This window comes from Scyliorhinus canicula, chromosome 1 (assembly GCF_902713615.1).
Source record: "Scyliorhinus canicula chromosome 1, sScyCan1.1, whole genome shotgun sequence".
In the NCBI taxonomy this organism is placed as follows: domain Eukaryota; kingdom Metazoa; phylum Chordata; class Chondrichthyes; order Carcharhiniformes; family Scyliorhinidae; genus Scyliorhinus; species Scyliorhinus canicula.
Genome location: NC_052146.1, coordinates 228,836,362 through 228,863,378, shown reverse-complemented (window position 1 = coordinate 228,863,378; position 27,017 = coordinate 228,836,362). Strand labels below are relative to the sequence as shown.

Sequence of the window (27,017 nt, the reverse complement as noted above, 5' to 3'; positions counted from 1 at the left end):
GACCGGGGAAAAATTCTGCATGGTTGTCGACTATAGTCAGACCATAAATAGATTTACGCTCCTCGCCGCGTATCCCCTCCCCAGGATTGCAGACATGGTAAATCAGATCGCCCAGTATCGGCTCTTTTCCACGGTGGATCTGAAGTCTGCATACCACCAGCTCCCAATCCGCCCGGAGGACCGCCACTACACGGCATTCAAGGCCGATGGCTGCCTCTTCCATTTCCTCCGGGTCCCCTTCAGCGTCACTAATGGGATCTTGGCATTCCAACGAGCAATGGACCGAATGGTGGACCAGTACGGGCTGCGGGCCACGTTTCCGTACTTGGACAATGTCACCATCTGCGGCTATGACCAGCAGGACCACAACGCCAACCTCTACCGTTTTCTCCAGACGGCTCAGAAATTAAACCTCACTTATAACAAGGAGAAATGCGTTTTCCGCACAAACAGACTGGCCATCCTCGGCTACGAAGTGGAAAACGGAGTCCTGGGCCCAGACCGGACCGTATGCGCCCCCTCTTAGAAGGATTGACAGACTGAAAGTCATCCACAACGACCTCTGCCACCCGGGGGTCACCCGGCTCGCCCACTACATCAGAACCTGAAACCTGCCTTTCTCCAATGAGGAGGTAAAAGCAGTCACCAGGGACTGCCCGATCTGTGCGGAGTGCAAACTGCACTTCTATAGACCAGACAGGGCCCACCTGGTCAAGGCTTCTAGGCCTTTTGAACGCCTCATGATTGATTTCAAAGGGCCACTACCCTCAACTAACAAGAACGTTTACTTTCTAAACGTCGTAGATGAGTTCTCCCGTTTCCCATTTGCTATCCCGTGCCCCGACATGACCTCCCACACAGTCATTAGGGCCCTGCATAGCATCCTCACCCTGTTCGGTTTCCCCAGCTACGTGCACAGCGACCGGGGTTCGTCCTTCATGAGCGATGAGCTGCGTCAGTACCTGCTCGACAAGGGCATTGCCTTGAGCAGGACTACCAGCTACAACCCCAGGGGGAACGGGCAGGTGGAGAGGGAGAATGAAACGGTCTGGAAGACCGTCCTACTGACCCTCTGGTCTAGAAAGCTCCAAGTCTCCCAGTGGCAGGAAGTCCTCCCAGACGCGCTCCACGCTATTAGGTCCCTCTTATGCACAGCGACCAATCAGACCCCTCACGAGAGGCTCTTCATTTTTTCCAGGGGCACTACCACGGGGGTCTCACTTCCGGCATGGCTGAGGACACCGGGCCCGGTACTCCTGAGGAAACATGTCAGGGCACACAAAACCGACCCCCTTGTTGAGAAGGTGCGCCTGCTCCACTCCAACCCCCAGTACGCCTTCGTCGAGTTCCCTGACGGCCGTCAGGACACAGTATCCCTCCGGGATCTGGCACCTGCCGGATCCAGCACCCCCTCTACCCCCACAGAAGGACCCCTCACCCTACACCCCATGCTGCCGCCCCCTCGCGCTCCCGAGCCCACGAGCTCACTCCACCAGTTCCGTACACCCGCGCCGGCCAGCCCCCAGCGCCCCCAGTCCCTGGTCAAACCAAAAGGGTATGAAGCTCGGACACAGCCCTCCCTGGAGTCCGCCATCGTACCCCAGCACACAACACTATCCAGCCACCGCAAGAGGCTGCAACCCCGGTGCTCCGCAGATCACAGCAGACAGTTCGACCACCGGACAGACTTACTTTGTAGACCACCACCCCCGCCGGACTTGATTTTTTTGCAGGGGGTGAATGTGGTGAATGTAACTTAGTAATTCACACTGTATTTACCAATACCATTGTAAGCGCAGTAGCGTTATCCGACCACTAGGGGGAGTAGCTCTGGGAATGCTCAGGAGTTTGTACAGGGCTCCACCCTTGGCTCTGCCCATGACTCCTCCCCCTGGACTGCAGTATAAATACCGTTGTCCAGAGCCAGCCTGCAGTTCATCGAGAGTTCAACGGGTAACAGGCTGGCTCTGTAGTAAGTAGATTAAAACCTCTGTTCATATCTTAAAGCACGTGTCTAGTGAATTGATGGCTCCATCAGTATGTCTTACGTTTTTTCTCATGTATGGAATGATCTGTCCAGACTATTCGCAGAACAATACTTTTCACTGTATCTCTGTACACATGCCAATAAAATAAATCCAATCCAATGTCAAAGACGAGGAATCCTGTGGTGAGTAACTTACCTCCTGACTTCCCAAAGCCTGTCCACCATCTACAAGACACTAGTCAGGAGTGTGATGGAATACTCTCTACTTGCCTGGATGAGCGCAACTCCAACAACTCCCGGGAAGCTCAACACCATCTAGGACAAAGCTGCCCACTTGATTGCTACCTCTTACACAAACATTCAATCCCTCCACTGCTGACAAACAGTAGAAGCAGTGTGTATCATCTACAGGATGTGCTGCAGAAACCCATCAAGGTTCCTTAGACAGCACTCTCCAAACTCACAACCACTACCATCTAGAAGGACAAGGGCAGCAGATACCTGGGAACACCATCACGTGGAGGTTCACCTCCAAGTCACACACCATCTTGACTTGGAAATATATTGCTGTTCCTTCACTGGAGTTGGGTCAAAATCCTGGAATAGCTCCCTAATAGCACCGTGGGTGTATCTAACCTCAGGGACTACAGTAGTTCAAGAAGGCAGCTCACCAATGTCTTCTCAAGGCAACTAGGGATGGACAATAAATTCTTGCCCAGCCAGTAATGCGCACAACCTGTAAATTAATTTTAAAAAGTGTTGTTCCCTTAGAGGGTGAGACTTGGGAATTAATAATGAGGAAACAAAGAAATGGCAGAGCTTTTTCAAAAAACATTTTCCAATTTGGGGGGAATTTAGTGTGGCCAATCTACCGATCCTGAGTTATGGAGGGGGGGGGGGGGGGAGAGGTGAAACCCACGCAGACACAGTGAGAATGTGCAAACTCCGCGCAGACAGTGACCCAGGTCTGGGATCGAATCCGGGTCCTCGGTGTTGTGAGGCAACAGTCTAACCACTGTGCCACCATGCCTCCCGTGAATTGACAGAGCCTTTAAAGATGTAGTTTGCAGGGCAGCACGGGGGCGCAGTGGATCCTGCTGCCTCATGGTGCTGAGGTTTTCTGCATTGTATGTGTGTAAAGGGTGGGAGATTAGGAATTAGATAATGGTTAACCAGTTGTAATTGCTGCATATTTTATTATAGTTCTTGTTATAAATAATAAGTAATTGTGTTTACACTTTCAAACCAGGTGACTGTAATTATTGGGTGGCCAAGGGCCAAATACCCTGGGTCTATTTCTAAGAACTATTGATTAATTCAATTGTGTTGAGACTGTGGGTCAAGTGGGCTGGAATTGACCACACCCTAGCCCAGGGGCTTGTAAGAATAGTAGAAAATCACAAACCAAAAGGGTGGGAGGAGGTGCAAACAATCAGAATCTCTGGAGAAAAGGCACTGGGAAAACTAATGGAAATAAAGGCAGGCAGATCACTTGGCCTGATTGTCCACATCCTAGGGTTTTGAATTAAATGGGTACTGTCATGTGAGTGTCCCTTTCAGAAAGGTTTTGTTTTATGACATGGCTTGTGACTGTCAGGTGAGAGAGGGTATATTGTTTTGGTTTGTTCATTTGGACTGCAGAAGAAGAAGCATTGTGTTAAGTTGCAGGAAGTTTCCCTGTTTTCTCTGTTTTACTTTAAAGCCATTCCAGTGAACTAAAAGCACATTGGGTGTGGCAAACTGCCTTGGTAACTTTACAGATATAGTTGCTTTCTGGAAGAAGTTTTGAATCTGCTGGTCTGGATCAGAATCTCAGGGAAAGGACCAGTCCCATTAAGTGAGATTACAATGTTGTGGGCCACGGTTTTGGTTTATTGGATTTTGTATTGGATTGGAACAGCTAAGGGGGATTCATTAAGAGTTATATACATAGATTACTGTTGCTGTTGTGTGTTTTTTTCATATTTGTAATTGATAATAAATTCTCGCTAAGTGTTTTATATATGTTAACTACATTCTTTTAATAAACGTCTTTTGATAAAAGCGCCTAGGAAGTCTGATGAATCACACCTGAAGTGAAGGCTCTTGTGCTCATCCTAGCCAAATTCAACATAAAGGTTACAGGTCAAATGAGCTTCATAATACACTTTGGAGTTTCTAAGCCCTGGCCCATAACAGATTGGGGGCTCGTCGGATAAAAGTCTATATTTCGTGATTGGGTTGGATTAGTGAACTCAAAATACAGTCTGAGTATAGTGAAGAGGATAGTGAGAAAGAGCAAGAGCTTCATAGTCGAAGGCTTGGTGGGGATCTATTTAAATATGTCCAAGCATTGCCAAGGTTTGATGAGAAGGATGTAGAAGCCTTTTTCATTTCATTTGAGAAGGTGGCTAAACAAATGAAATGGCTACAGGACATGTAGGTATTACTGATTCAAACAAAGTTATAGATAGAGCTAGTGAAGCGTTTGCATCACTATCAGAGGAGGTATCTGGGACGTATGAGGAGGTGAAAAAACCCATCTTAGGTGCATATGAACTAGTGCCTGAAGCCTACAGACAAGGGTTTAGAAATTTAAGAAAAGCACCGGGAAGGCTGATGTAGTAAAACAGGATAAGTCGGTGGGGTTTGTTAAAGTGGTAAAGGAAAACCCAATTGAAGTGAAGGAGGTGCAAAAGAATGTGCAGCCGATCAAGAAGGGATTGATAAGAAGGTGCCAGATCTCTTGAAAGGGTTTTCTTGCGTGGGTAGCGTTTACGCATGTGTTCCAGGAGGAGTAGGTAAAGAAGTCAAAATTTTAAGAGATACAGAAGCAAGTCAATCTTTGATGGTAAGAGATGAGGAGTTATGCAGTTTGGGGTGAATATTGCCAGAAAAGGTGGTAATATGTGGAATTCAGGGTGAGAAGAGTGCGATTCTGTTTTATAAGGTGAAGTGGAGAGTCCAGCGAAGAGTGGTGAAGTTGTAGTAGGAGTAATAGAGAAATTATCTTGTTCAGGAATGCAGTTTATCTTGGTGATAAGATTGCTGGATCACAGGTAGGAGTGGTGCCTACTGTGGTTGATAAGTCAGTGGAAAATCAAGCAACTGAATTGTTGAAGGAGGAATATCCTGGAATTTTTCCTGATTGTGTAGTAACAAGGTCGCAAAGTCACAGGTTAAGACAAGAGGAGAAATCAAAGAGTGAAGATAAAGTTGAAGTTCAATTATCAGAAACAATTTTTGATCAGATGGTTGGAAAAGAACAAGAACAGGTGGAGGATGAGATGGATATTTTTAGTTCAGGAAAGTTGGCAGAGTTACAACAGAGAGATATAGAAATAAAACAGATGTATCAGACCACTTTGATGCAGAACACCCTCTGGGGGCTGTATTAGAGAGCACTCCTCGATTGGTCCAGACATTGGGACCGCACCTTCAGCAGTCTAACACGCGCATTGATTGTGGAGCCTCGTTATAGCGAGTCTCAGTGAGTGTTTGTGGCCTCCGCACTGGAGTCATCAGCCACCACCTGAGGGGATACCCCCTGTCGCCGAAGACCCATCCTGTCAGTCGCTGCTTTCCCTTAAAGGCAACTGGGATCTGCGAGTGACCCAAGGTGTAACTGTCATGGATGCTCCCCGGGAAATGGGCACACACCTGCATGATGCGCATCGTGCGGTCACAGACAAACTGAACATTGAGGGAGTGGTATCCCTTGCAGTTCATGAATGGTGCTGCATGCCACCATGGAGACCGCAGAGACACATGGGTGTAGTCAATGACATCCTGCACCTGGGGCATTCCTGCTAAGTGGGGAATTCCATGGCCATGGTGCCCTGGCTTGCCTTGTCCCAGTCCAAGTTGATGTAAAGGTGGGCCCAAGCAAATACTGCATCTGTGACCTCCATTATGCACTTGTACGCGCCTGACTGGGAAATGCCACGCAGGTCACCCGTGCTGCCTTAAATGAGCCACTGTTATAGACGATCAGAGGGGTTGTTACTTTAAAGTCCACAGGCAATCGATGCTCTCCCATTCCATGTGATGCCAGCTCTTGCATAACCTAGCGAAGGTGGTACACCATTCCCCGGGACAGAAGCAATCTTCTCCGGCACTGCAGCTTTGATATCTGGAGGTAGGATGTTTGTTGCTGCTCATGTCTCCTCTGAGGCTCCACCATCTGTGGCCTTGCTCCTGGAAGAGCAATGGACCCAATCTCCTCCTTCTCTGAAGTACGTTGTTCATGGCTATGTACAGTGGTATGTCAATGAATCTGCTACTGGTCAATCGCAATCAACAGAATAGACATACTGACGGGCTCCATGATTCTCCAGAATCATAAACTGAAAGGAAGAGAACATCAAAGTGAGTGATGGGGATTCCTGAAAATGCCCTGACCCTCAGCGCTCTCAGTATCTGCAACATCCGCCCATGTGCTTCCCCCTCAATAGGCACATCTTCACTAAGCCTCAGTCCCTCCCATTAAACGCAAAGCCACTTCCCCACAGTTGTTTCTCTCCACTCCACCTGGATGAAGCGCGTTGACCTTAGAGAATTTCAGTGGTACCTTATCCCCTACCATTTCCCCCCCAAATCTAGTGTTAGCTGATAGGGAAGTTGAGTGCCTGCATTGCATCAGTGTTTTACCTCACATGGAACCTCAATGATGCCCCCCCCATGATAACCTTGAACAGGATGAGTGATGAGAAAGACTTCATCAAACGCCTTTCACTTGTGGCAGGCGAGGCACACTTGAGTCGTGTGAAGACTGAAATTAGCAGGTCAACCTAATCCTTGGATGGCGCCCCCTTTCCACCAGCTCACAAGGGCTGAAGATTCAATGATCCATCCATCTGACACCGATCCCTGACAGTCAAATCTCCACAACCAGTGGGCCAAACCTTCCACGCAGCTTATCCCTTTGTCCTCACACTGCTGCCTGAGTGTGGGGTTCAAATCTCACTGCAGTCGTCCTCCCCCCATTGGGAGGGTCTTCAGACTTCTTGAGGCAGGGGGGACCCTTTCCTGAGTCCCTCACTCTTCCCTTTAAGCCTGGCCTCTCATGGGACCCCACCCAAGAACCCCACAATTGACCCCAGTGTGGCCCTCTGTAGTCACCTGCTCCCACACCTTCCAGCTTCAACTCTGGAAGGTCACTCCCTCAGCGGTGATATCAGCACAAGCCCAGCTAGGAGGATGTAGGAAGCGGTGTGTACATACCAGCTGCTAGACCGCTTTAAAACAAGGAATGCCCCGACATAAAGGGAAGGTATGGACTTTGAGCGTCCCCTTCCCAGAGATGGTGATACTGATCCCCAGCCCCCACCCCCAGCCCCGAGTTGATCTTTTCTGCGTCCCCTGCGTCCTTTCATTGCCCCCTCTGTGACTAGTTTCAAAAAAGTGAGGGTGACCTGACCACTCACCTCCAATATCCCCTGGGGTGAGGTCGCCAGGTTACGTTTTTATAAAGCTGTTGCAAATGGCGCCTGTGTGATGTCACCCTGGCGCCAGTGGGGGGAGGGAGGTGGGTAATCTTGTAATGACACAAAAATGTTCTAAAATGAGGTTCCTGGGCTCCCATGGTGTTTTTCATGTTATTTCACTGGCAAGTGGGGTTCAGAATCAAAACTCTCAATCTCCTGACGAGATTCGTATTTTCTGATTGTCCCCAGATTTTGCGCCCGCATCGGCGATCCCAAGCACAGCTAACACTGGTTCAAAATTGCTCCCCCCCCCCCCCCCCCCCCGCCCCTCCCCCTCCCCCCATGACCAATGTACTTGAAACTATTAATTTCCTCCAGTGGTCCCTGTGGAGATGGGAAGTTGGTGGGCGGACATGCATGAGAATTCGCTAGGTTGGTATTGGAACCTTGCCACCTCCACTGGAAGTAAGTTCTGGGTGGGAAGGTTCCACTACCTTTCTGCCTTGCCTTCATTTGAATCCCTGAAGTGGCCAATTATTGATCACGTAAGGGTCTCTTCCTGCCCCTGCTGCAATCTTCCAATTCCACGTATGTCCAGCCAACATGTGTGCTGCATGACTGGTAAAACTATCATGGCTGCATGCCAGCTGGAGAGGTGGGGTCTCTTGATTTGCAGTAATCTGTGTAATCAAGGCTCATGAACATGGGGCAGCCGCCCCCCCTGCCCTTGCTGCTGATCCTTATTGCCTCTGCCCCCAAACTCCGAGACTCCCCAACAGCACTTATCTTTTTCCTGGGCACATCTGTGTTCCTGGTACTCCAGGGTGTTGTTCCAGCAGCAGCCATGGCCCTTTTTGTGACGCTACCGATTGCAGAACTACCAGCCTCTAATTGGTTGGCAACTTTGGTGGATGGGAAGTCGTCTTCCATGGTCCTCAGTCTGGAGGAAGGCACGCCATTTTCCACTTAACTGCCTGATAGGCAGAAGGTATTGCGGGCCTTCCTCCTCAGAATCAGTGCGGGTGCCTCACTGATCTTTCAGGCAGCGATCGAGACACCTGCTGAGAATGGAAGTTTCCGCTCATAATTTTTCCATCTTCACTCTGATCCTCTTTCCTAGGCTCAAATTGACATTCCATCAATTGGATCTTTGATTTACCAATCATCATACTCCTGTCTTGCAGTGCTTTTCTCTAGTTCTCCAGATATTCACTCATGTTCTCATCAACTCCACCTAATGACTCAAATGTCATCTGCAAACATCATTTCCATGCCAGTTCCCATCTCACTTGCCCAGTTAAAACATCATGACAATCAGAAAGAGGAAAGGGCACAGTGCCAATCCTTGGCGCAATCTAACTTTGGTTTTGGTGGGGGCCCCGGTTGGGCTGGAGGAGATAATGGAGGGCTTGGAGGCCACGCTGTCGGGAAAGGCCCCGACACCGGACGGCTACCCAGTCGAGTTCTATAAAAAGTTCTCCAGGATATTGGGGCCAGTGCTGTTGAAAGTCTTTAACGAGGCCAAGGAAAGAGGAGTTCTACCCCAGACAATGTCACAGGCCATGATTTCGCTCATTTTGAAAAGGGGCAAGGATCTGCAGCTCTGTGGTTCTTATAGGCCGATATCCTTGTTAAATGTGGATGCCAAGCTCCTGGCCAAGATTCTGGCCTCTAGGATTGAGGACTGTGTACCGGACGCCATAGGAGAAGACCAGACAGGGTTTGTTAAGGGCAGACAGCTGGGGGCCAATGTTAGAAGGCTGCTCAATGTGATTATGATGCCACCGGGAGGTAGGGAAGTTGAAGAGGTGGTTGTGATGGACGCGGAAAAAGTGTTCAACCGGGTCAAGTGGGATTACTTATGGGAGGTGCTGGAGCGGTTCGGATTTGGGAGGGGCTTTGTTGACTGGATTAGGCTGCTGTACTGGGCGGCAGTAGCTAGTGTATGGACAAATAGCACGACGTCGGAATATTTCAGACTACACCTGGGGTTGAGACAGGGATGTCCCCTCTCCCCACTGCTGTTTGCGCTTGCGTTAGAGCCGCTGGCGATTGCTCTGAGGGCCTCAAGGGGCTGGAAGGGGCTGGTCCGGGGGCGGTGGAACACAGAGCCTTGTTGTATGCAGATGACTTGCTGCTGTATATCTCTGACCCAATGGAGGGGATGGGGGAAATTATGGAAATCCTTGGGGAATTCGGCCGGTTTCCAGGTTGCAAGCTCAATATGGGGAAGAGCGAGCTGTTTGTGGTGTAAGCGGGGGGCCAGGAGTGGCGATTGGGGGAACTACCGTTCAGAGTGGTGGAGGACAGTTTTAGATACTTGGGTATTCAGGTGGCGAGGGATTGGGATAGGCTACACAAATTGAACCTGGCTCGGTTGGTGGTCCAGATGAAGGAGGATTTCCGGAGATGGGACGCGCTCCAGCTGTCTCTGGCGGGTAGGGTGCAGTCGGTAAAAATGATGGTCCTCCCGAGGTTTCTCTTCGTTTTCCAGTGCCTCCCCATTTTCATCACGCGTTCCTTTTTCAAGCTGATTACTAAGATTATTGCGGACTTTGTGTTTGGGGGCAAGCCCCCGCGGGTGAAGAGGGCAATGCTGGAATGGAACGGGGAGATGGCGGACTGGCGCTGCCGAATTTCAGTAATTACTACTGGATGGCTAACATAGCCATGGTGAGGCAGTGGCTGGTGGGGAGGGAGCCGGCGTGGGTACGCATGGAGGCGGCCTCGTGTAAGGGCACAAGTTTAGGGACACTGGTGACGGCGTCCCCGCCGGCGCTTTACTCCACCAGTCCGGTGATGGTGGTGACCCTGAGAATCTGGGGGCAGTGGAGGAGACATGTGGGGGCTTTGGGGTCTTCGGTGTGGTCCCCAATCTGCGATGACCATAGGTTTGCCCCGGAGAGGATGGATGGGGGTTCCGTATTTGGCGGAGAGCGGGAATAGAGAGGATGGGGGACCTGTTCATAGAAGGAAGCTTCCTGAGTATGAGGGCGCTGGAGGAGAAGTTTGGGTTGGCTGGAGGGAATGATCTCCAGTATTTACAGGTGCGGGATTTTTTGCGGAGGAAGGTACCAACCTTCTCACTCCTGCCGTTAAGGGGGATTCAGGATAGGGTGGTTTCTAGAGGATGGATAAGGGAGGGGAGGGTCTCGGATGTATATAAAGAGCTTATGGGGTCGGAGGAGACGCAGGCTGAAGAGCTGAAGCTCAAGTGGGAGAAGGAGCTGGGGGGTGAGATGGAGGAGGGTCTGTGAGTGGACGCGCTAGGAAGGATCAATGCCATCGCAACATGTGCCAGGCTCAGCCTGATCCAGTTTAAAGTTGTTCACCGGCCTCACATGAAAAAAATGAAATGAAATGATGGTGGCCCGGATGAGCAGATTCTTTGGGGTGGAAGTACAGATGTGCAAAGTGTGCGGGAGGGGGGGGGGGGGGGGGGGGGGGGGGGGGGGGGGGGCGCGATCAATGTCCACATGTTTTGGGCATGTCCAAAACTGAGGGGATTTTGGCAGGGGTTTGCCAACACCATGTCCATGGTATTAAATATGAGGGTGGCAATAAGTCCGGAGGTGGCGATTTTTGGGGTATCGCAGGACCCGGGAATCCAGGCGGAGAAAGAGGCAGATGTTCTGGCCTTTGCTTCCCTGGTAGCCCGGAGGCGACATATTGCTGGCATGGAGGGACTCAAAGCCCCCCAAAATCGGAGACCTGGGCTGGGATTCTCCCCTACCTGGCGTGACGGGGGGTCCCGGCGGGACGGCGTGTTGTGAACCACTCGGCGTGGTTCTCCGCACCTTTAGGGGCCAAGCCCTCACATTGAGAGGCTAGGCCCGCGCCGGAGTGGCTCCCGCTCCGCCGGCCGGTGCGAACGGCCTTTGACGCCCCGCAAGCGGCTGCTGACGTCATACCGGCTCATGCACAAGGGAGGGGGTTTCTTCCGCCCCCGCCATGGTGAAGGCCATGGCGGGGCGGAAGAAAAAGAGTGCCCACCACGGCGCAGGCCCGCCCGTCGATCGGTGGGCACCGATCGCGGGCCAGGCCACCGTGGGGGCACCCCCCGGGGTCATATCGCCCCGCGCCCCCCCCAGGACCCCAGTGCCCCCCCCGCACCGCCAATCCCGCCAGTACCAGAGGTGGTTTAAACCACGCCGGTGGGAAACACCTGTCAGTGGTGGGACTTCGGCCCATCGCGGACCAGAGAATCGCTGTGGGGGGCCCGCCGACTAGTGCGGCGCAATTCCCTCCCCCGCCAAATCTCGGAGGGCGGAGAATTCGGGACACGGTGGGGGCGGGATTGACACCGGCCCTGGGCGATTCTCCGACTCCCCGGGGGGTCGGAGAATTCCACCCCTGGTTTTCAGACATGGCAGGCTTCCTCTGTCTGGAAAAAATTAAGTTCACCATGAGAGTGTCTCTGTTCGGGTTCGCCCGGAGGTGGCAACCATTCGTTGACTTCCTCGCAGAAAATTAAACGTCAGCAGAAGGGGTGGGGGGGGGGGGGGGGGGGCTGGCTGGGTTGCGTTAGTGTAGCGTAGGGGGGTAAGTAATGGCAGGACCTGCGGGAGAGTGTGGCGGAATTTGCATTATGTATATATTTTTTTCTTTTCTTGTTATTTATATTGTGGATTTTGTTGCTGTTAAACTGCCATGAAAAATGTCTCAATAAAACAGTTATTAAAAATAAAACTTTGGATTTGGAAGTGCTTTGAGAGCGGCTACTGACTACCCTACATATAATTTACTGGATTACATGTAACAACCATTTTCTCCTCTCCTGGAGCAGCTGGACCACAGTGGATAAAGTCACTTGGATGCCAGATAATCACACTCCCACCCCTTTGCCTCCTGTGTGAACCTAGGCAGTGAATTCATTAGGCTATTTAACCAGAGGGATTATCACAGGCAACCACAATAACATCCTCATGCTATGTCCAAACACATTGTGGTGGTCTGATTTGCATAGCTGTCTGCCATTGGTGCAGAACACTGGCTTACCATTGGCCCTGGTCGGTCATGTGCCTCACGACCGATTGGTTGAGACCAGTCATGTGACGGCTCTCCGATTGGTCGAGAGGCTGAGTTAACCTCGCCTCCAGAGCGAGGTATAAATACCCAGAACGCCCGGCGGTCGTCCATTTACTGTAGTCGACCGCAGGGCTAACTTCTAGCTTATTAAAGCCTAACTTTTGTACAGCAACTCGTCTCGCGTTCGATTGATGGTTCATCAATTTAATAAGCTAGAATTTTGAAGGTGGAGCTCTGGATCAAGCCCGAATGCCTCCGTATCAGCCCGCAAACTCAGAACGCTTCAGAAATCTTTAAACATTGGCTGGCATGTTTCGATGGATACCTGGCATCCGCAAACAGCCCCCCCACCATGGCACAGAAGCTTCACACCCTCCACTCCAGCGTGGGCATGGCAGCCTACGCGATGATTGCGGAGGAAAAGGATTATGACGCGGCCATGCTTAAGCTGAATGGACAGTTTCTTAAACCGGTAAACAGAGTATTCGCCCGACATCTGCTGGCTACCAGACAACAGCTCCCCGGTGAGTCATTAGATGACTTTTACCAGGCCCTCGCTGTCCTGGGGAGGAATTGCTCCTGCCTCGCAGTTTCAGCCACGGAGCACATGGAACTTCTGATTAGAAATGCTTACGTGGCTGGGATGCAGTCTGCCGCTATCCGCCAGCGAATGCTGGAGAAAGACAACCTCAGCCTAACTGAGGCACGGACTCTCTCCACCTCCCTGGATGTCGCCGATTTAAACGCCCGCGCCTATGTCCCCAGCCGCGCTCCAGCGCCCTGGGCCTCCTGGCACGCTTCCCCACCGCCATCCACCGCTCCCGCCCCCCTCAGGCCTGCGCCGCGGGACGCCCCAACAAGTCCGTGAGGCCCCGCTGCTATTTCTGTGGGTTCGCTAAACACCCTTGCCTGCGCTGCCCGGCCCGCTCCGCCCTCTGTAAGAGCTGCGGGAAGAAGGGCCACTTTCCATCCGTCTGCCAGGCCAAATCGGTTGCTGCAGTACCGCGTAGCGACCGGGGATCCCCCCCCTCCGGGCCCTTGCAGGCCCTTCCAGTACACCACGCCAGTCTCTCACCCCGCCCCTGGGCCCCTGCACCCGGCCTGCGCGTCTCCCCCTCTCCTCCGGGCCTTTCCGGGCCCTTCCAGCGCACCGCGCCAATCTCTCCCCCCCCCCGCCCCCAGGCCCCTGCGCCTGGCCTGTGCGCCTCTCTGCCCCCGCTCTCAGCCGCTCCGATCGGCCCGCCGGCACCGCTAACCCCGCCCTCAGCAACCACGAGGGCCCCGCGGGCGCCGCCATCTTGGGCCCCGGACGCCACTTGCGGGTCCTGGGCGCCGCCATCTTGGGGCGCTGACTCCACGTGCGGGTCCTGGGCGCCGCCATCTTGGGACCCCGACTCCATGTGCGTATCCTGGGCACCACCATCCTGGACTGGCACGCAAAGTTCTGCCAGAAACTACTCGGCCGACGATGACTACGACGATGGTTCTTCTCCACGGCTCACGGCCATTCAACTCGACCAGTCACGGCCACGCACGCTCGCCAAAACAACGACGCTGATCCACCTCAACGGCCACGAGACGGGCTGCCTGTTGGACTCCGGGAGCACGGAAAGCTTTGTTCACCCTGCCACGGTAAGACGCTGCGCGCTCCCTGTCCATCCTGTAAAACACAAAATTGGGTTAGCCTCAGGTTCGCACTCCGCATCACCGGCTGCTGCATCGCGGACCTCACGGTCCAAGGGAAGGTTTTTTAAAATTATAAACTCCTTGTTCTCCCTGACCTTTGCGCACCGGTACTCCTAGGACTGGACTTCCAGTGCAACCTGCAGAGCTTGACCTTCCAATTTGGCGGCCCTATACCCCCCCTCACTGTCTGCAGCCTCGCGTCCCTCAAAGTGGACCCCCCTCCTTGTTTGCTAATCTCACCCCCGATTGCAAACCCGTCGCGACATGGAGCAGACTGTACAGCGCCCAGGACCGGACCTTCATCAGGTCCGATGTCCAGATGTTGCTGAAGGAAGGGGTCATCGAGGCCAGCAACAGTCCCTGGCGAGCCCAAGTGCTGGTGGTCCGGACTGGGGAGAAAAACCAGATGGTCATCAACTATAGCCAGACCATCAACCGGTTTACACAACTGGACGCGTATGCTCTCCCCCGTATTTCCACCATGGTAAACGATATCGCGAAATACAAAGTCTTCTCCACTGTGGACCTTAAGACCGCTTATCACCAGCTCCCCATCCGCGCGAGTGACCGCAAGTACACCGCGTTCGAGGCTGATGGGCGCCTCTACCACTTCCGAAGGGTTCCATTCGGTGTCACAAATGGGGTCTCGGTCTTCCAACGGGAGATGGACCGAATGGTCGACAAGTACGGATTACGGGCTACCTTCCCGTACCTCGATAATGTCACCATCTGCGGCCACGACCAGCAGGACCATGACGCCAACCTCCGGAAATTTCTCCAAACCGCAAAACTCCTTAACCTAACTTACAATAAGGATAAGTGCGTGTTAAGCACCGACCGTCTAGCCATCCTCGGCTACGTAGTGCGTAACGAAGTGATAGGCCCCGACCCCGAATGCATGAGCCCCCTGATGGAACTCCCTCTCCCCAATACCCTCAAATCCCTCAAACGCTGCCTGGGTTTCTTCGCTTACTACGCCCAATGGGTTCCCAATTACGCCGACAAGGCCCACCCCCTCATTCAAACCACGACCTTCCCGCCATCGACAGAGGCCTGCCAGGCCTTTAGCCGCATCAAAGCGGACATCGCAAAGGCCACGATGCGCGCCATCGACGAGTCCCTCCCCTTCCAGGTCGAGAGCGACGCATCAGAAGTAGCTCTGGCGGCCACCCTGAACCAAGCAGGCAGACCCGTGGCCTTCTCCAGAACCCTCCAGGCTTCCGAACTCCGCCACTCCTCTGTGGAAAAGGAAGCCCAGGCCATAGTCGAAGCTGTGCGACATTGGAGGCACTATTTGGCCGGCAGGAAGTTTACCCTCCTCACAGACCAACGGTCAGTGGCTTTCATGTTTGATAATGCACAAAGGGGCAAGATTAAGAATGACAAGATCTTACGGTGGCGGATCAAGTTGTCCACGTACAACTATGAGATCTTGTATAGTCCTGGGAAGCTCAATGAGCCTCCTGATGCCCTGTCTCGCGGTACCTGTGCCAGCGCGCAGATAGACCGCCTCCGCTCCCTCCACGCGGACCTCTGCCATCCAGGGGTGACCCATTTCTACCATTTCATTAAGGCCCGCAACCTGCCTTTCTCCATCGAGGAAGTCAGGACAGTAACCCGTGATGGCCACATCTGCGGCGAGTGCAAACCGTACTTCTACTGCCCCGAGCGCGCACATCTGATCAAAGCATCCCGCCCCTTCGAACGTCTAAGCATTGACTTCAAGGGGCCCCTTCCCTCTAGCAACCACAACATTTACTTCCTGCCGGTAATCGACGAATACTCCCGCTTCCCCTTCGCCATTCCCTACCCCGACATGACCACATCAACCGTTATTAAGACCCTCCTCTCCATCTTCTCCTGTTCGGCTACCCCGCATACATACACAGCGATCGGGGGTCCTCATTTATGAGCGACGAGCTGCATCAATTCCTGCTCAATAGGGGCATTGCCTCTAGCAGGACGACCAGCTATAACCCTCGGGGTAACGGACAGGTGGAGCGGGAGAATCGTACCATCTGGAAGACAATACTACTGGTCCTCCGGTCCAGAGATCTCCCTATTTCCTGATGGCAAGAGGTTATCCCCGATGCCCTACATTCTGTCCGCTCACTCCTCTGTACCACAACAAATCAGACACCTCATGAACGTCTTCTTGTTTTCCCCAGGAAGTCGTCCTCCGGATCCCCTCTCCCGACGTGGCTGGCCGCCCCCGGACCCATCTTGCTCCGGAAGCATGTGCGGGTGCACAAGTCCGACCCGTTGGTGGAACAAGTCGAGTTACTCCATGCTAACCCGCAGTATGCGTACGTGGAGTATCCCGACGGTTGGCAGGACACGGTCTCCCTCCGGGACCTGGCACCCACCAGCGTGCGGCCTTCCCCCCCTTCACCACAGACCCCCCCTGTTTTTTTCCCCCCAGCACCCCACCCAGGCCACCCCTTCCCCATCCATGGCGACTCCACCACCAGCCCGGGTGACGGAGACTGTTCAAGGACCATCACTCCCGGACTCCAGGACATCAGCGGAACCACCACCATCGGCTGAACCAACGTCACCAACTCCACTGTGGCGGTCTGCCAGTTCGTCATGGGCAACGAAAAGGCTGATCGAGTCTATTTAATTTTCAACAACACCATGGACCTTGTGTGGACAATATGTACTATTGTTAATTGTCTGGGCCAGTGGTAAGCCAAATTTTTTTTTTCCTCCCTTCTCTGGCTGCTACTCATACCACCAGTCCCCCCCCCCCCCCCCCCCCCCCCCCGGCTCTCGTTGATACCCCCCCCCGGCTTCTTTCTCCGCAAGGGGTGAATGTGGTGGTATGATTTGCATAGCTGTCTGCCATTGGTGCAGAACACTGGCTTACCATTGGCCCTGGTCGGTCATGTGCCTCTCGACTGATTGGTTGAGACCAGTCATGTGACAGCTCTCCGATTGGTCGAGAGGCTGAGTTAACCCCGCCTCCAGAGCAAGGTATAAATACCCAGAACGCCCGGTGGTCGTCCATTTACTGTAGTCGACCGCAGGGCTAACTTCTAGCTTATTAAACCCTAACTTTTGTACAGCAACTCGTCTCGCGTTCGATTGATGGTTCATCACACATGCAGCAGGATCATTGGGTAGTGCTCTAGATTGGGAGACTGGGGTAATTTCATAACTTTGCCATCCAGGAGTGATAAATCTACTGTAGTGTGTTTGTTGCTGCCACAGCTAAAGTGCGCTAACTGAGTGCGGATTGTGTGCTAAAACTGAGACTTTTCTTGATCCCCTTGGCTTAGTTCCATAACAGGCAGTGTATTTATCAAACAAGCCATCAATGGAGTTCCAACAGAGTGGTTTTGAATTTTTTAGTTGTTTGGACAGCAACAAATCACATGTTAAAAATGTAACCTATTGGTATCAGTGTAATTAATACATGTTGCATGGTTGAGAGCTGCATCTCTCCTTCCATTCTTAAATTTGCCTCTGAAATTTTCTGAAATTTATGGCCAATCACTACTTGGGCTCAACAATGAACAAATGAAATGTCCTAAATTAAACCACAAACTCATGATAATAAAACAAATGCTAAATATCAGGATAAATCTCGGTCTCCTCATGAGATCCACAAAATCACAGATGCCAATCTTTAGCCAATCGGATACACTCCATGTGATATTAATCAATGGCTGAAGGCACTGGATACTGCAACGCCTGTGGGCCCTGACAACATCCTGGCTATAGTACTGAACCTGTGTTCCTAACCAAGCTGTTCCAGTACAATGCCAACACTGGCATCTACTTGGCAACATGGAAAATTGCCGAAGTACATCCTGTCTACAAAACGCAGGACAAATCCAATCCAGCCAATTGCTATCCCATCAGCCTCCTCTCATATCAAAGCTGCAAAACCTAGGACTTGGCTCCTCACTCTGCAACTGGATCCTTGACTTTCTAACCCACAGACCCCAATCAGTAAGAATAAACAACAACATCTCTTCCACAATAGTCCTCAATACCGGGGCCCCGCAAGGCTGCGTACTTAGCCCCTTACTATACTCCCTGTACACACACGACTTAGTGGCAAAATTTGGTTCCAACTCCATCTCCAAGTTTGCTGACGATACGACCATAGTGGGCCGGATCTCGAATAATGACGAGTCAGAATACAGGAGGGAGATTGAGAACCTAGTGGAGTGGTGCAACGACAACAATCTACCCCTCACTTCCGGTTGCGGTGATGCGGAGCTAAGCCGCACGTTCGGTGGCTCCCGCTATTTTTGGTCTTTTGGGCTCTTTTAAGGGCCCGCAGCGGCGCTGGTTGGACTTTTCCCCGTGTGGGAACACATCCACTGTGCTTATCTGCCGGTGGATGGACTGGACCAGGAGCGGAGCGGTCAAAAAATCGGCTTTGGAGCAGAGAAAGGTGCGAGGCAGGAAAAACAAGATGGCGGCGGGCGGGGAACCGGCAGCGTGGCAGCAGTGGGCCCAGGAGCAGCAGGAGCTGCTTCATCGCTGCTTCAGAGAGTTGAAGGCTGAGATCCTGGAACCGTTTAAGGCCTCGCTGGACAAGCTCATGGCGACTCAGAGGACCCAGGGGTGCAGAGATCCGAGAGCTACGGCAAAAGGCCTCGGTGAGCGAGGACAAACTCCTGGGCCTGGCAGTGAAGGTGGAGTCGCACGAGGCGCTTCACAAGAAATGGCTGGCAAGGATGGAGGAGATGGAGAACCGATCCCTTCGGAAGAACCTGCGGATTCTGGGCCTCCCGGAAGGGCTGGAAGGTTCGGATTTGGGGGCCTACGTGGTTGTGATGCTGAACTCGTTAATGGGCGCGGGGTTGGTCCAAGGACCCTTGGAGCTGGAGGGGGCCCATCTTGTGCTGTTGAGGTAGCCCAGGCCGAACGAGCCGCCTAGGGCGGTGCTAGTCCGGTTTCACCGCTTCGTTGACCGTGAGTGTGTGCTGAGATGGGCGAAGAAGGAAAGGAGCAGCAAGTGGGAGAATGCAGAGATCAGGATCTATCAGGACTGGAGCGCGGAGGTGGCGAAGAGAAGGGCTGGTTTCAATCGGGCGAAGGGAGTGCTTCACAGGAAGGGGGTGAAGTTTGGCCTGCTACAGCCGGCTCGCATCTGGGTCACTTACAAGGACCGCCAGCTCTACTTTGATTCTCCGGAGGAGGCCTGGGCCTTTATCCAGGCAGAGAAGTTGGACTCGAACTGAGGACTGGGGGGCTGGGGAATGATGTACATAGTCCGGAGGCTCTGTCCTCCTTGGTATCCTTTCGTTTTATTGGCTGTGTTTGATGTTGCCTTTTGCTGTTCTGCTTTTTCGCTTTTTGGGGCTGTTATTTATTTATTGGGGTGCTTTTTCGTTTTTTCACTTTTTTTTTACTGGTGGAGGGTTGGGGAGCTGCTCGCGGTCCCGCTGGGTCATGTGCCCGTCTCTTTCCCACGTGTTGGGTCGGGAGGGGCGGGGTTTGGGATGGAAGCGCGGGTTTTCTTCCCGCGCTGGAGGAGTAGTGGGCGGGGCCAGCACAGGGAGGGGGGCATGGTGGTTGTGTTGCATCGGGGGGAGGGGGGGGGGTAGTTGGGGTGGTGGGAGCAGCCGGGGTCAGCAGGAGTCGGCTGACTTACGGAAGTACAATGGAAGGGGTTATGCAGCTAGGGGGGGGCCCTAGCTTGGGGGGGGGGGAAAGTAGGGGGGAGTACCGGGTTGCTGCTGCAGGGGCCGTAGGGGAACTGCTGATGAGGGGGGGGGGTTGAGGGGAGGGTCTGCCACCGTGGGGAACAGGTCTAGGGGGTTCTGTGGGCACGTGGTGAGCCGAGGGAGAGCTATGACTGACCGGCGCAGAGGGAGGGGGAAGACACCCCAGATTCGGCTGGTCACATGGAACGTGAGGGGGCTGAATGGACTGGTGAAGCGGTCCCGGGTCTTGGCACACCCGAAGGGGCTGGGAGCGGACGTGGCTATGCTCCAGGAGACGCACCTTAAGGTGGCGGATCAGGTGAGGCTGAGAAGAGGCTGGGTGGGGCAGGTGTTTCATTCGGGGCTAGATGCGAAGAATAGAGGGGTGGCGATCTTAGTTGGCAAGAGCTTGTCGTTTGTTGCGTCGAGTGTGGTGGCGGACAGCGCAGGTAGATACGTAATGGTCAGTGGTAGGCTTCAAGGGGAGCGGGTGGTTCTGGTTAACGTATACGCCCCCAACTGGGACGATGCGGGCTTCATGCGGTGAATATTGAGCCGGATCCCGGACCTGGAGACGGGGGGCTTCATCTTGGGAGGGGACTTTAATACTGTGTTGGATGCAGCTCTGGATCGTTCGAAGTCTAGGACGGGCAAGAGGCCGGCGGCGGCCTCGGTGCTGAGGGGGTTCATGGATCAGATGGGAGGGGTAGACCCTTGGAGGTTTTTAAGGCCGGGAGGTAGGGAGTTCTCCTTTTTCTCCCATGTCCACAAGGCTTATTCCCGGATTTACTTTTTTATTCTTAGCAAGGCACTAATCCCGAGAGTGTTGGGGGCGGAGTATTCGGTGATAGTCATATCTAACCATGCTCCGCATTCGGTGGACCTGGAGCTGGGGGAGGGGAAGGATCTGTGGAGGTTAGATATTGGGCTTCTGGCAGAGGAGGAAGTATGTGGGCGGGTCCGCAGGGGCATAGAGGGGTATTTGGAAGCCAACGATAACGGGGAGGTGCAAGTTGGGGTGGTTTGGGAAGGCGGTGGTTAGAAGGGAGCTGATATCTATTTGGGCGCACAGAGAGAGGGGGGAGAGGGTTGAGAGGGAGAGGTTGGTGGAAGAAATGGTAAGGGTGGACAGGAGGTATGCGAATGTCCCGGAAGAGGGGCTTTTGAGGAAGCGTCGCAGTCTCCAAGCGCAGTTCGATATATTGACCACCCGGAAGGCGGAGGCGCAGTGGAGGAGGGCGTAGGGGGCGGTATATGAGTACGGGGAGAAGGCAAGTCGGATGCTGGCCCACCAGCTCCGGAAGCAGGAGGCAGCGAGAGAGATAGGGGAAGTCACAGACGCAGGAGGGAACTTGGTGCGGAGTGGCAGGAACATTAATGGGGTGTTCAGATCCTTTTACGAGGGGCTGTACTGGGCGGTGCCCCCTAGGGAGGTGGGCGGGATGGACCGCTTTCTGGATAAGCTGGAGTTCCCAAGAGTAGAGGATGAGCGGGTGGAGGGTCTGGGGGCCCCAATCGAGTTGGAGGAGCTGATGGAGGCGCTGGGGAGCATGCAGACAGGGAAAGCACCAGGACCTGACGGGTTTCCGGTGGAGTTCTGTAAGAAGTTTTCAGATCTGCTGGGCCCGCTGCTTGTGAGGACCCTGAATGAGGCGAGGGAGGCAGGGGGCTTTGCCCCCGACGATGTCTAGAGCAATAATCTCACTGATCCTGAAGCGGGATAAGGACCCCCTCCAGTGTGGGTCTTACAGGCCGATTTCGCTCCTCAACGTGGACGCAAAGTTGTTGGCTAAGATACTGTCCAGGAGGGTGGAAGATGTGGTCCCGCTGGTTATCCATGAGGACCAAACGGGGTTTGTGAAGGGGAGGCAGCTGAATGTCAATGTGCGGTGGCTTCTTAATGTTATGATGATGGCGCCGGCGGATGGAGAGGCGGAAATAGTGGCATCGATGGATGTGGAGAAAGCTTTTGACAGGGTGGAGTGGAGCTACCTGTGGGAAGTGCTGAGGAGGTTTGGGTTTGGTGAGGGATTCATTAGCTGGGTGAGGTTGCTGTATAGCTCCCCGGTAGCGAGTGTGGTGACAAATAGGAGGAGGTCGGAGGACTTTCGGCTTTCCCGGGGGACGAGGCAGGGGTGAATAAGAGCATTCTGGGGTTTGTGTGGGCGCGGAAGACCCCGAGAGTGAGGAGGGTATTCCTGGAGCGAGGAAGGGAGGTAGGCGGCTAGGCGTTGCCCAACTTGTGTGGGTATTACTGGGCTGTGAATGTGGCAATGATTCGTAGGTGGGTGGAGGGGGAGGGTGCCGCATGGAAGAGGTTGGAGGTGGCGTCCTGTGTGGGTACGAGTTTGGAAACATTGGTGATGGCCCTGCTCCCACTCCCCCTGGCAAGGTACTCTACGAGTCCGGTAGTGGTGGCGTCCCTCAAAATTTGGGGGCAGTGGAGGCGGCATAGGGGGGTAGTGAAGGCCTCAGTTTGGACCCCGATACGGGGCAATCATCGGTTTGCACCAGGGAGAATAGATGGTGGGTTTTTGAGTTGGCATAGGACAGGCATCAGGCGGATGGGGGACCTTTTCCTCGATGGGAAGTTTGCGACTTTAGAGGAGTTGGATGGGGAGTGGGGCCTCCCCCCTGGGAATGCTTTCAGGTACATGCAGATTAGGGCATTCGTTAAGCGGCAGGTGACGGAGTTCCCGCTACTGCCGCCTAGGGGGGTGCAGGATAGCGTGCTCTCGGGGACGTGGGTCGGTGAAGGTAGGATCTCGGCAATTTATCAGGTGATGCAGGAGGAGGAGGAGGCCTCGGTGGACGAGCTGAAAGCGAAGTGGGAGGAGGAGCTAGGAGAGGAGATCGACCATGGGACGTAGGCAGACGCCCTGGGGAGGGTGAATTCGTCCTCTTCTTGCGCACGGCTCAGCTTAATTCAGCTGAAGGTGCTGCATAGGGCACACATGACTGGGGCCAGGATGAGCCGGTTCCTTGGGGGGGGGAGGACAGGTGCGGGAGGTGTTCGGGAGGCCCGGCGAACCACACCCACGTGTTCTGGGCGTGTCCAGCGTTGGAGGGGTTTTGGAAGGGGGTGGCGGGACTTTGTCCAAGGTGGTCGGTTCCAGGGTGGAGCCAGGCTGGGGGCTCGCGATCTTTGGGGTAGCATCGGAGCCGGGAGTGCAGGAGGCGAGAGAGGCCGGTACCCTGGCCTTTGCGTCTCTAGTAGCCCGGCGTAGGATTCTCTTACAATGGAGGGACGCGAAGCCCCCGAGTTCGGAGGCCTGGATTAATGACATGGCCGGGTTCATTAGGCTGCCCATCGGGCAGGAGATACAAAAGTCTGAGAACACGCCTGAACAGACTCAAAACCAGTCTCTTCCCCACTGTTACCAGACTCCTAAATGACCCTCTTATGGACTGACTGATTAATATTGCACCCCTGTATGTTTCACCCGTTGTCAGTGTTATCTAGTTACATTGTGGTACCTTGTGTTGTCTTATTATGTATTTTCTTTTATTTCCTTTTGTGTACATTGTGTACCTTGTGTTGCCCTATTATGTATTTTTTAAAATTTCCTTTTCTTTTTATGTACTTAATGATCTGTTGAGCTGCTCGCAGAAAAATAGTTTTCACTGTACCTTGGTACACATCACAATAAACAAAAATCCAAATCCAAATCCAAATCCCGACCATCAGCAAAATGATGGTAGGTGTTGTCAAATTTGCCATCAAGTGACATTTACTCAGCAATAACTTGTTCACTGATGCTCAGCTGGTTCCGGCAGGACCATTCAACTTCTGACCTGATTGCAGCCTTGGTCCATACATGGACAAAAGAACTGAACTCAAGAAGGAAGTGACTGCCCTTGACATGAAAGCAGCATTTGATTGAGTATAGCATCAAGGAGTCTGAGCAAAACTAAAGTCAATGGGAATCAGGGAGTCATATCTGAGACAAAGGAAGATGGTTTTGGTTGTTAGGGACCACTCATCTTAGTCCCTGGACATTGTTGCAGGAGTTCCTTGAGGTAGTATCCTAAAACCAACCATCTTCAACTACTTGATCAATGAACTTCCATCATCATAAGCTCAGAAGTGGAGATGTTCGCTGATGATTGTAAAATGCTCAGCACCATTCTCAATTTCTCAGATATTGATGCAGTCTGTGCCATATGCAGCAAGACGTGGCAACATTCAGGTTCGGGTTGATAACTGGCAACTAGTGTGCGCCACATAAGGCAACGACCATCTTCAACAAGAGAGAATTTAATCATCTCCCTTAAAAATTCAGTGAAGGCCCACCTCCCGAACCTGAAACCTAACTGGAGTGGCTTGGTGGTTAGCACTGCCGCCTCATAGCACCAGGGACCGGGTTCAATTCCAGTCTCAGGTGACTGTCTGTATGGTGTTTGTATGTTCTCCCAGTATTGCGTGGATTTCCTCCGGGTGTCCCAGTTTCCTCCCACAGTCCAATGATGTGCAGGTTAGGTGGATTGGCCATGCTAAATTGCCCTTAGTGTCCAAAACGTTAGGTGGGATTGTGGGTTGCAGGGATAGGATGGGAGAGTGGGCCTTGGTGGGGTGCTCTTTCGGAGGGTCAGTATGGATTTGATGGGCTGAATGGTCTCCTGCACTGTCGGGGTTCTATGATTCTATGGAGTGGCCATATAAATACTGTAGGTGCAAGAAAATGTCAGAGACTTGGAATTCTGAGGCAAGTGACTTATCTCCTGACTCCTCAAAGCATGCCGACCATCTACAAGGCACAAGTCAGGAGTGTGATGGAATACTCTCCACTTGCCTGGATGAGTGCAGTGCCAACAACACTCAAGCAGCTCAACACCAGCCAGGACAAAGTAGCCTGCTATATTGGCACCCTATCCACCAACTTAAACATTCACACCCTCCACCACCAACGCACAGTGGCAGCAATTGTGTACAATATACAAGATACATTGCGGCCACTCACCAAACATGCTTCGGCAGTATCTTCCAAACCTGTGACCACTGCTACACAGAAGGAAAAGGGCAGCAGATGCATGGGAACACCACCACCTACAAGTGGAACTATATTGCTGTTTCTTCACTGTGGTGGGATCCTGCAACCTCCTTCCCAGCAAACCGTGGGTGTGCCTGCACCAGATGGACTGCAGCATTTCAAGAAGGTAACTCACTTCCATCTTATCAAGGGTAATTAGAAATGGAAAACAAATACCGTTTTTCAGTAATGCCCATATCCCATAAAAAATAATAACAATGAATTAATTAATCCATGTCATAAGTAGGTTAGAAGTCCTAAGTAATTGATTTTTTCTATCTTTCAGCTCTGCTCAAAACTGATGCCGAAAACTAGTTTTCTAGTGAGTGATATATTTTTAGGGATACTGGAAATTAAACTACCATCAAAGTAAAGACAAATAGGATTAATCACATTGAAACATTCTACGGAGGGAAAAACAATCAAAGTCACTCGACAAGGAGTGAAGAGATTCAAACATGACATGGAAGCACTCAAGTACTGTCAACTACCAAATTCAAAATCCAGCTTAAATGATGTTTGTGGCCATTCTGAAGCTCTTGTTACTGAAAGTTCCACGAAATCAGTTTGCACTGCTACAGCTGAACAGAAGAAAGATACAGAAAATCTCCGAGCTTCACGGTAACAACCTTTCTTATTGCTTGAATTAATCTAAGGATTTATTTTTTTCTGTCTGTTTTGAAACCCCTCTGCAGAGCTCCTCAACTCATACTTTATCTTCTCTAATCGCAGGAAGTTGTACAGGTCACCCAACCAAGCTGCTACCTGAATTCACTCCCCCTTGGCAGCTCTACCCTCTCCCTTAGCTCCTCCAGACTGGCAAACCCTTCCTCCAAATGCAGATCCCTTGCCTTGACCAGCCCCACTTCCCTCCACCTCCTGTATGCACTATCTTTTCCCCCGGCTCAAATCTATGATTCTCGCACAGCGGCGTTAGCACCGACAGCCCTTCCACCCTAAAATGTCTCCTCACCTGATTCCATATCTTCACCGTGGACTGCACCATCGGGCTCCCTGAATACCTGCTCGGAGCCATTGGCAACACTGCTGTCACCATATCCCTCAAACTAGACCCCTTACAAGATTCGTCCTCCATTTTAACCCGCTCTACCCCTTCTCCGTCCCACCAATGCTGCACCTTGTCCACATTCGCTGCCCAATAATAGTGAAGCAAGTTCAGCAATGTTAACCCCCCCCCCCCCCCCCCCCCCCACCCCAGGCTGACTCTGCCTCTGTAGCAGGGTCCTCCCCACCCTTGGCACCTTCCCTGCCCATATAAAGTCCGAAATAATTGTGTCCACTTTCCGAAAAAAGGCCTTTCGTACAAAGATTGGGAGAGCCTGAAAGACAAACAAGAACCTCGGCAGAACCACTTGGGCCCTCCTCGCCAACGCTAAGTGCAGTGTATCCCATCTCTTAAGATCCTCCCTGGCTTCTTCCACCAGCTTCGTTAAGTTCCACTTACGGAGCCCCATCCATTCCCTCGCTACCTGAATCCCCAAATACCTAAACCTATCCCTCGCTGCCGTAAATGGCATCCCCCTAAATTAACCCGGTGTTCCAGCTCTTTCACCGGGATACCTCGCTTTTCCCTACATTCAGTTTGTTCCCTGAGTACCCTCCGAACCTCCGCAGTAGGCCCATAATCCGTCCCATGCTCTCTAACAGATCCAAAACATACAACAAGAGGTCAGCGACATAGAGTGACACCCGATGCTCCCTCTGTCCCCTCATAATTCCCCATCACTCCACCGATCCTCTGAGAGCCATCGCCAACGGCTCTATGGCCAGCGCAAACAGCAGCGGCGACAGCGGCCTGCCTCATACCCCTGTGTAAGTCAAAGCTTTGTTAGCTCATATCATTTGTCCTCATCCTCGTTCTTGGTGCCACTTACCCTTGCGACAAATCTAGGCCCAAACCCGAACCTTTCCAAAACCTCGAACAAGTACTGCCACTCCACCTGATCAAATGCCTTCTCCATGTCCATGGGCACCACCAGCTCCCGTACCAGAACCCCCGACGGTTCATCACCACATTCAACAGCCGTCTTATATTACTCACGAGCTACCTGCCATTGACAAAGCCTATCTAATCTCCTGCAACTGCCCCCGAGTCACAATCCTCCATCCTCCCCCTCCAACAACTTAGCCAATACTTTCACATCCACCGGGTCATTCCCCTTTTTTGGGATTAGTGTGATTACTGCCTGCTTCA

At 52.7% G+C, this 27,017-nt stretch overlaps 1 protein-coding gene across 4 annotated transcripts in view; it reads left to right on the top strand.

Moving 5' to 3' along the window:
• Nucleotides 1-27,017, top strand: part of si:ch211-63b16.4 (kinesin-like protein klp-20) — a 277,118-nt gene that overhangs the window by 106,930 nt on the left and 143,171 nt on the right. For all 4 annotated transcript variants that reach the window (XM_038808932.1, XM_038808905.1, XM_038808923.1 and 1 more), the window contains one exon: nt 25,089-25,423. In XM_038808932.1, coding sequence (XP_038664860.1) covers nt 25,266-25,423 — 158 coding nt within the window. In that variant the 5' untranslated portion in view covers nt 25,089-25,265. The remainder of the gene's footprint in view (nt 1-25,088; nt 25,424-27,017) is intronic.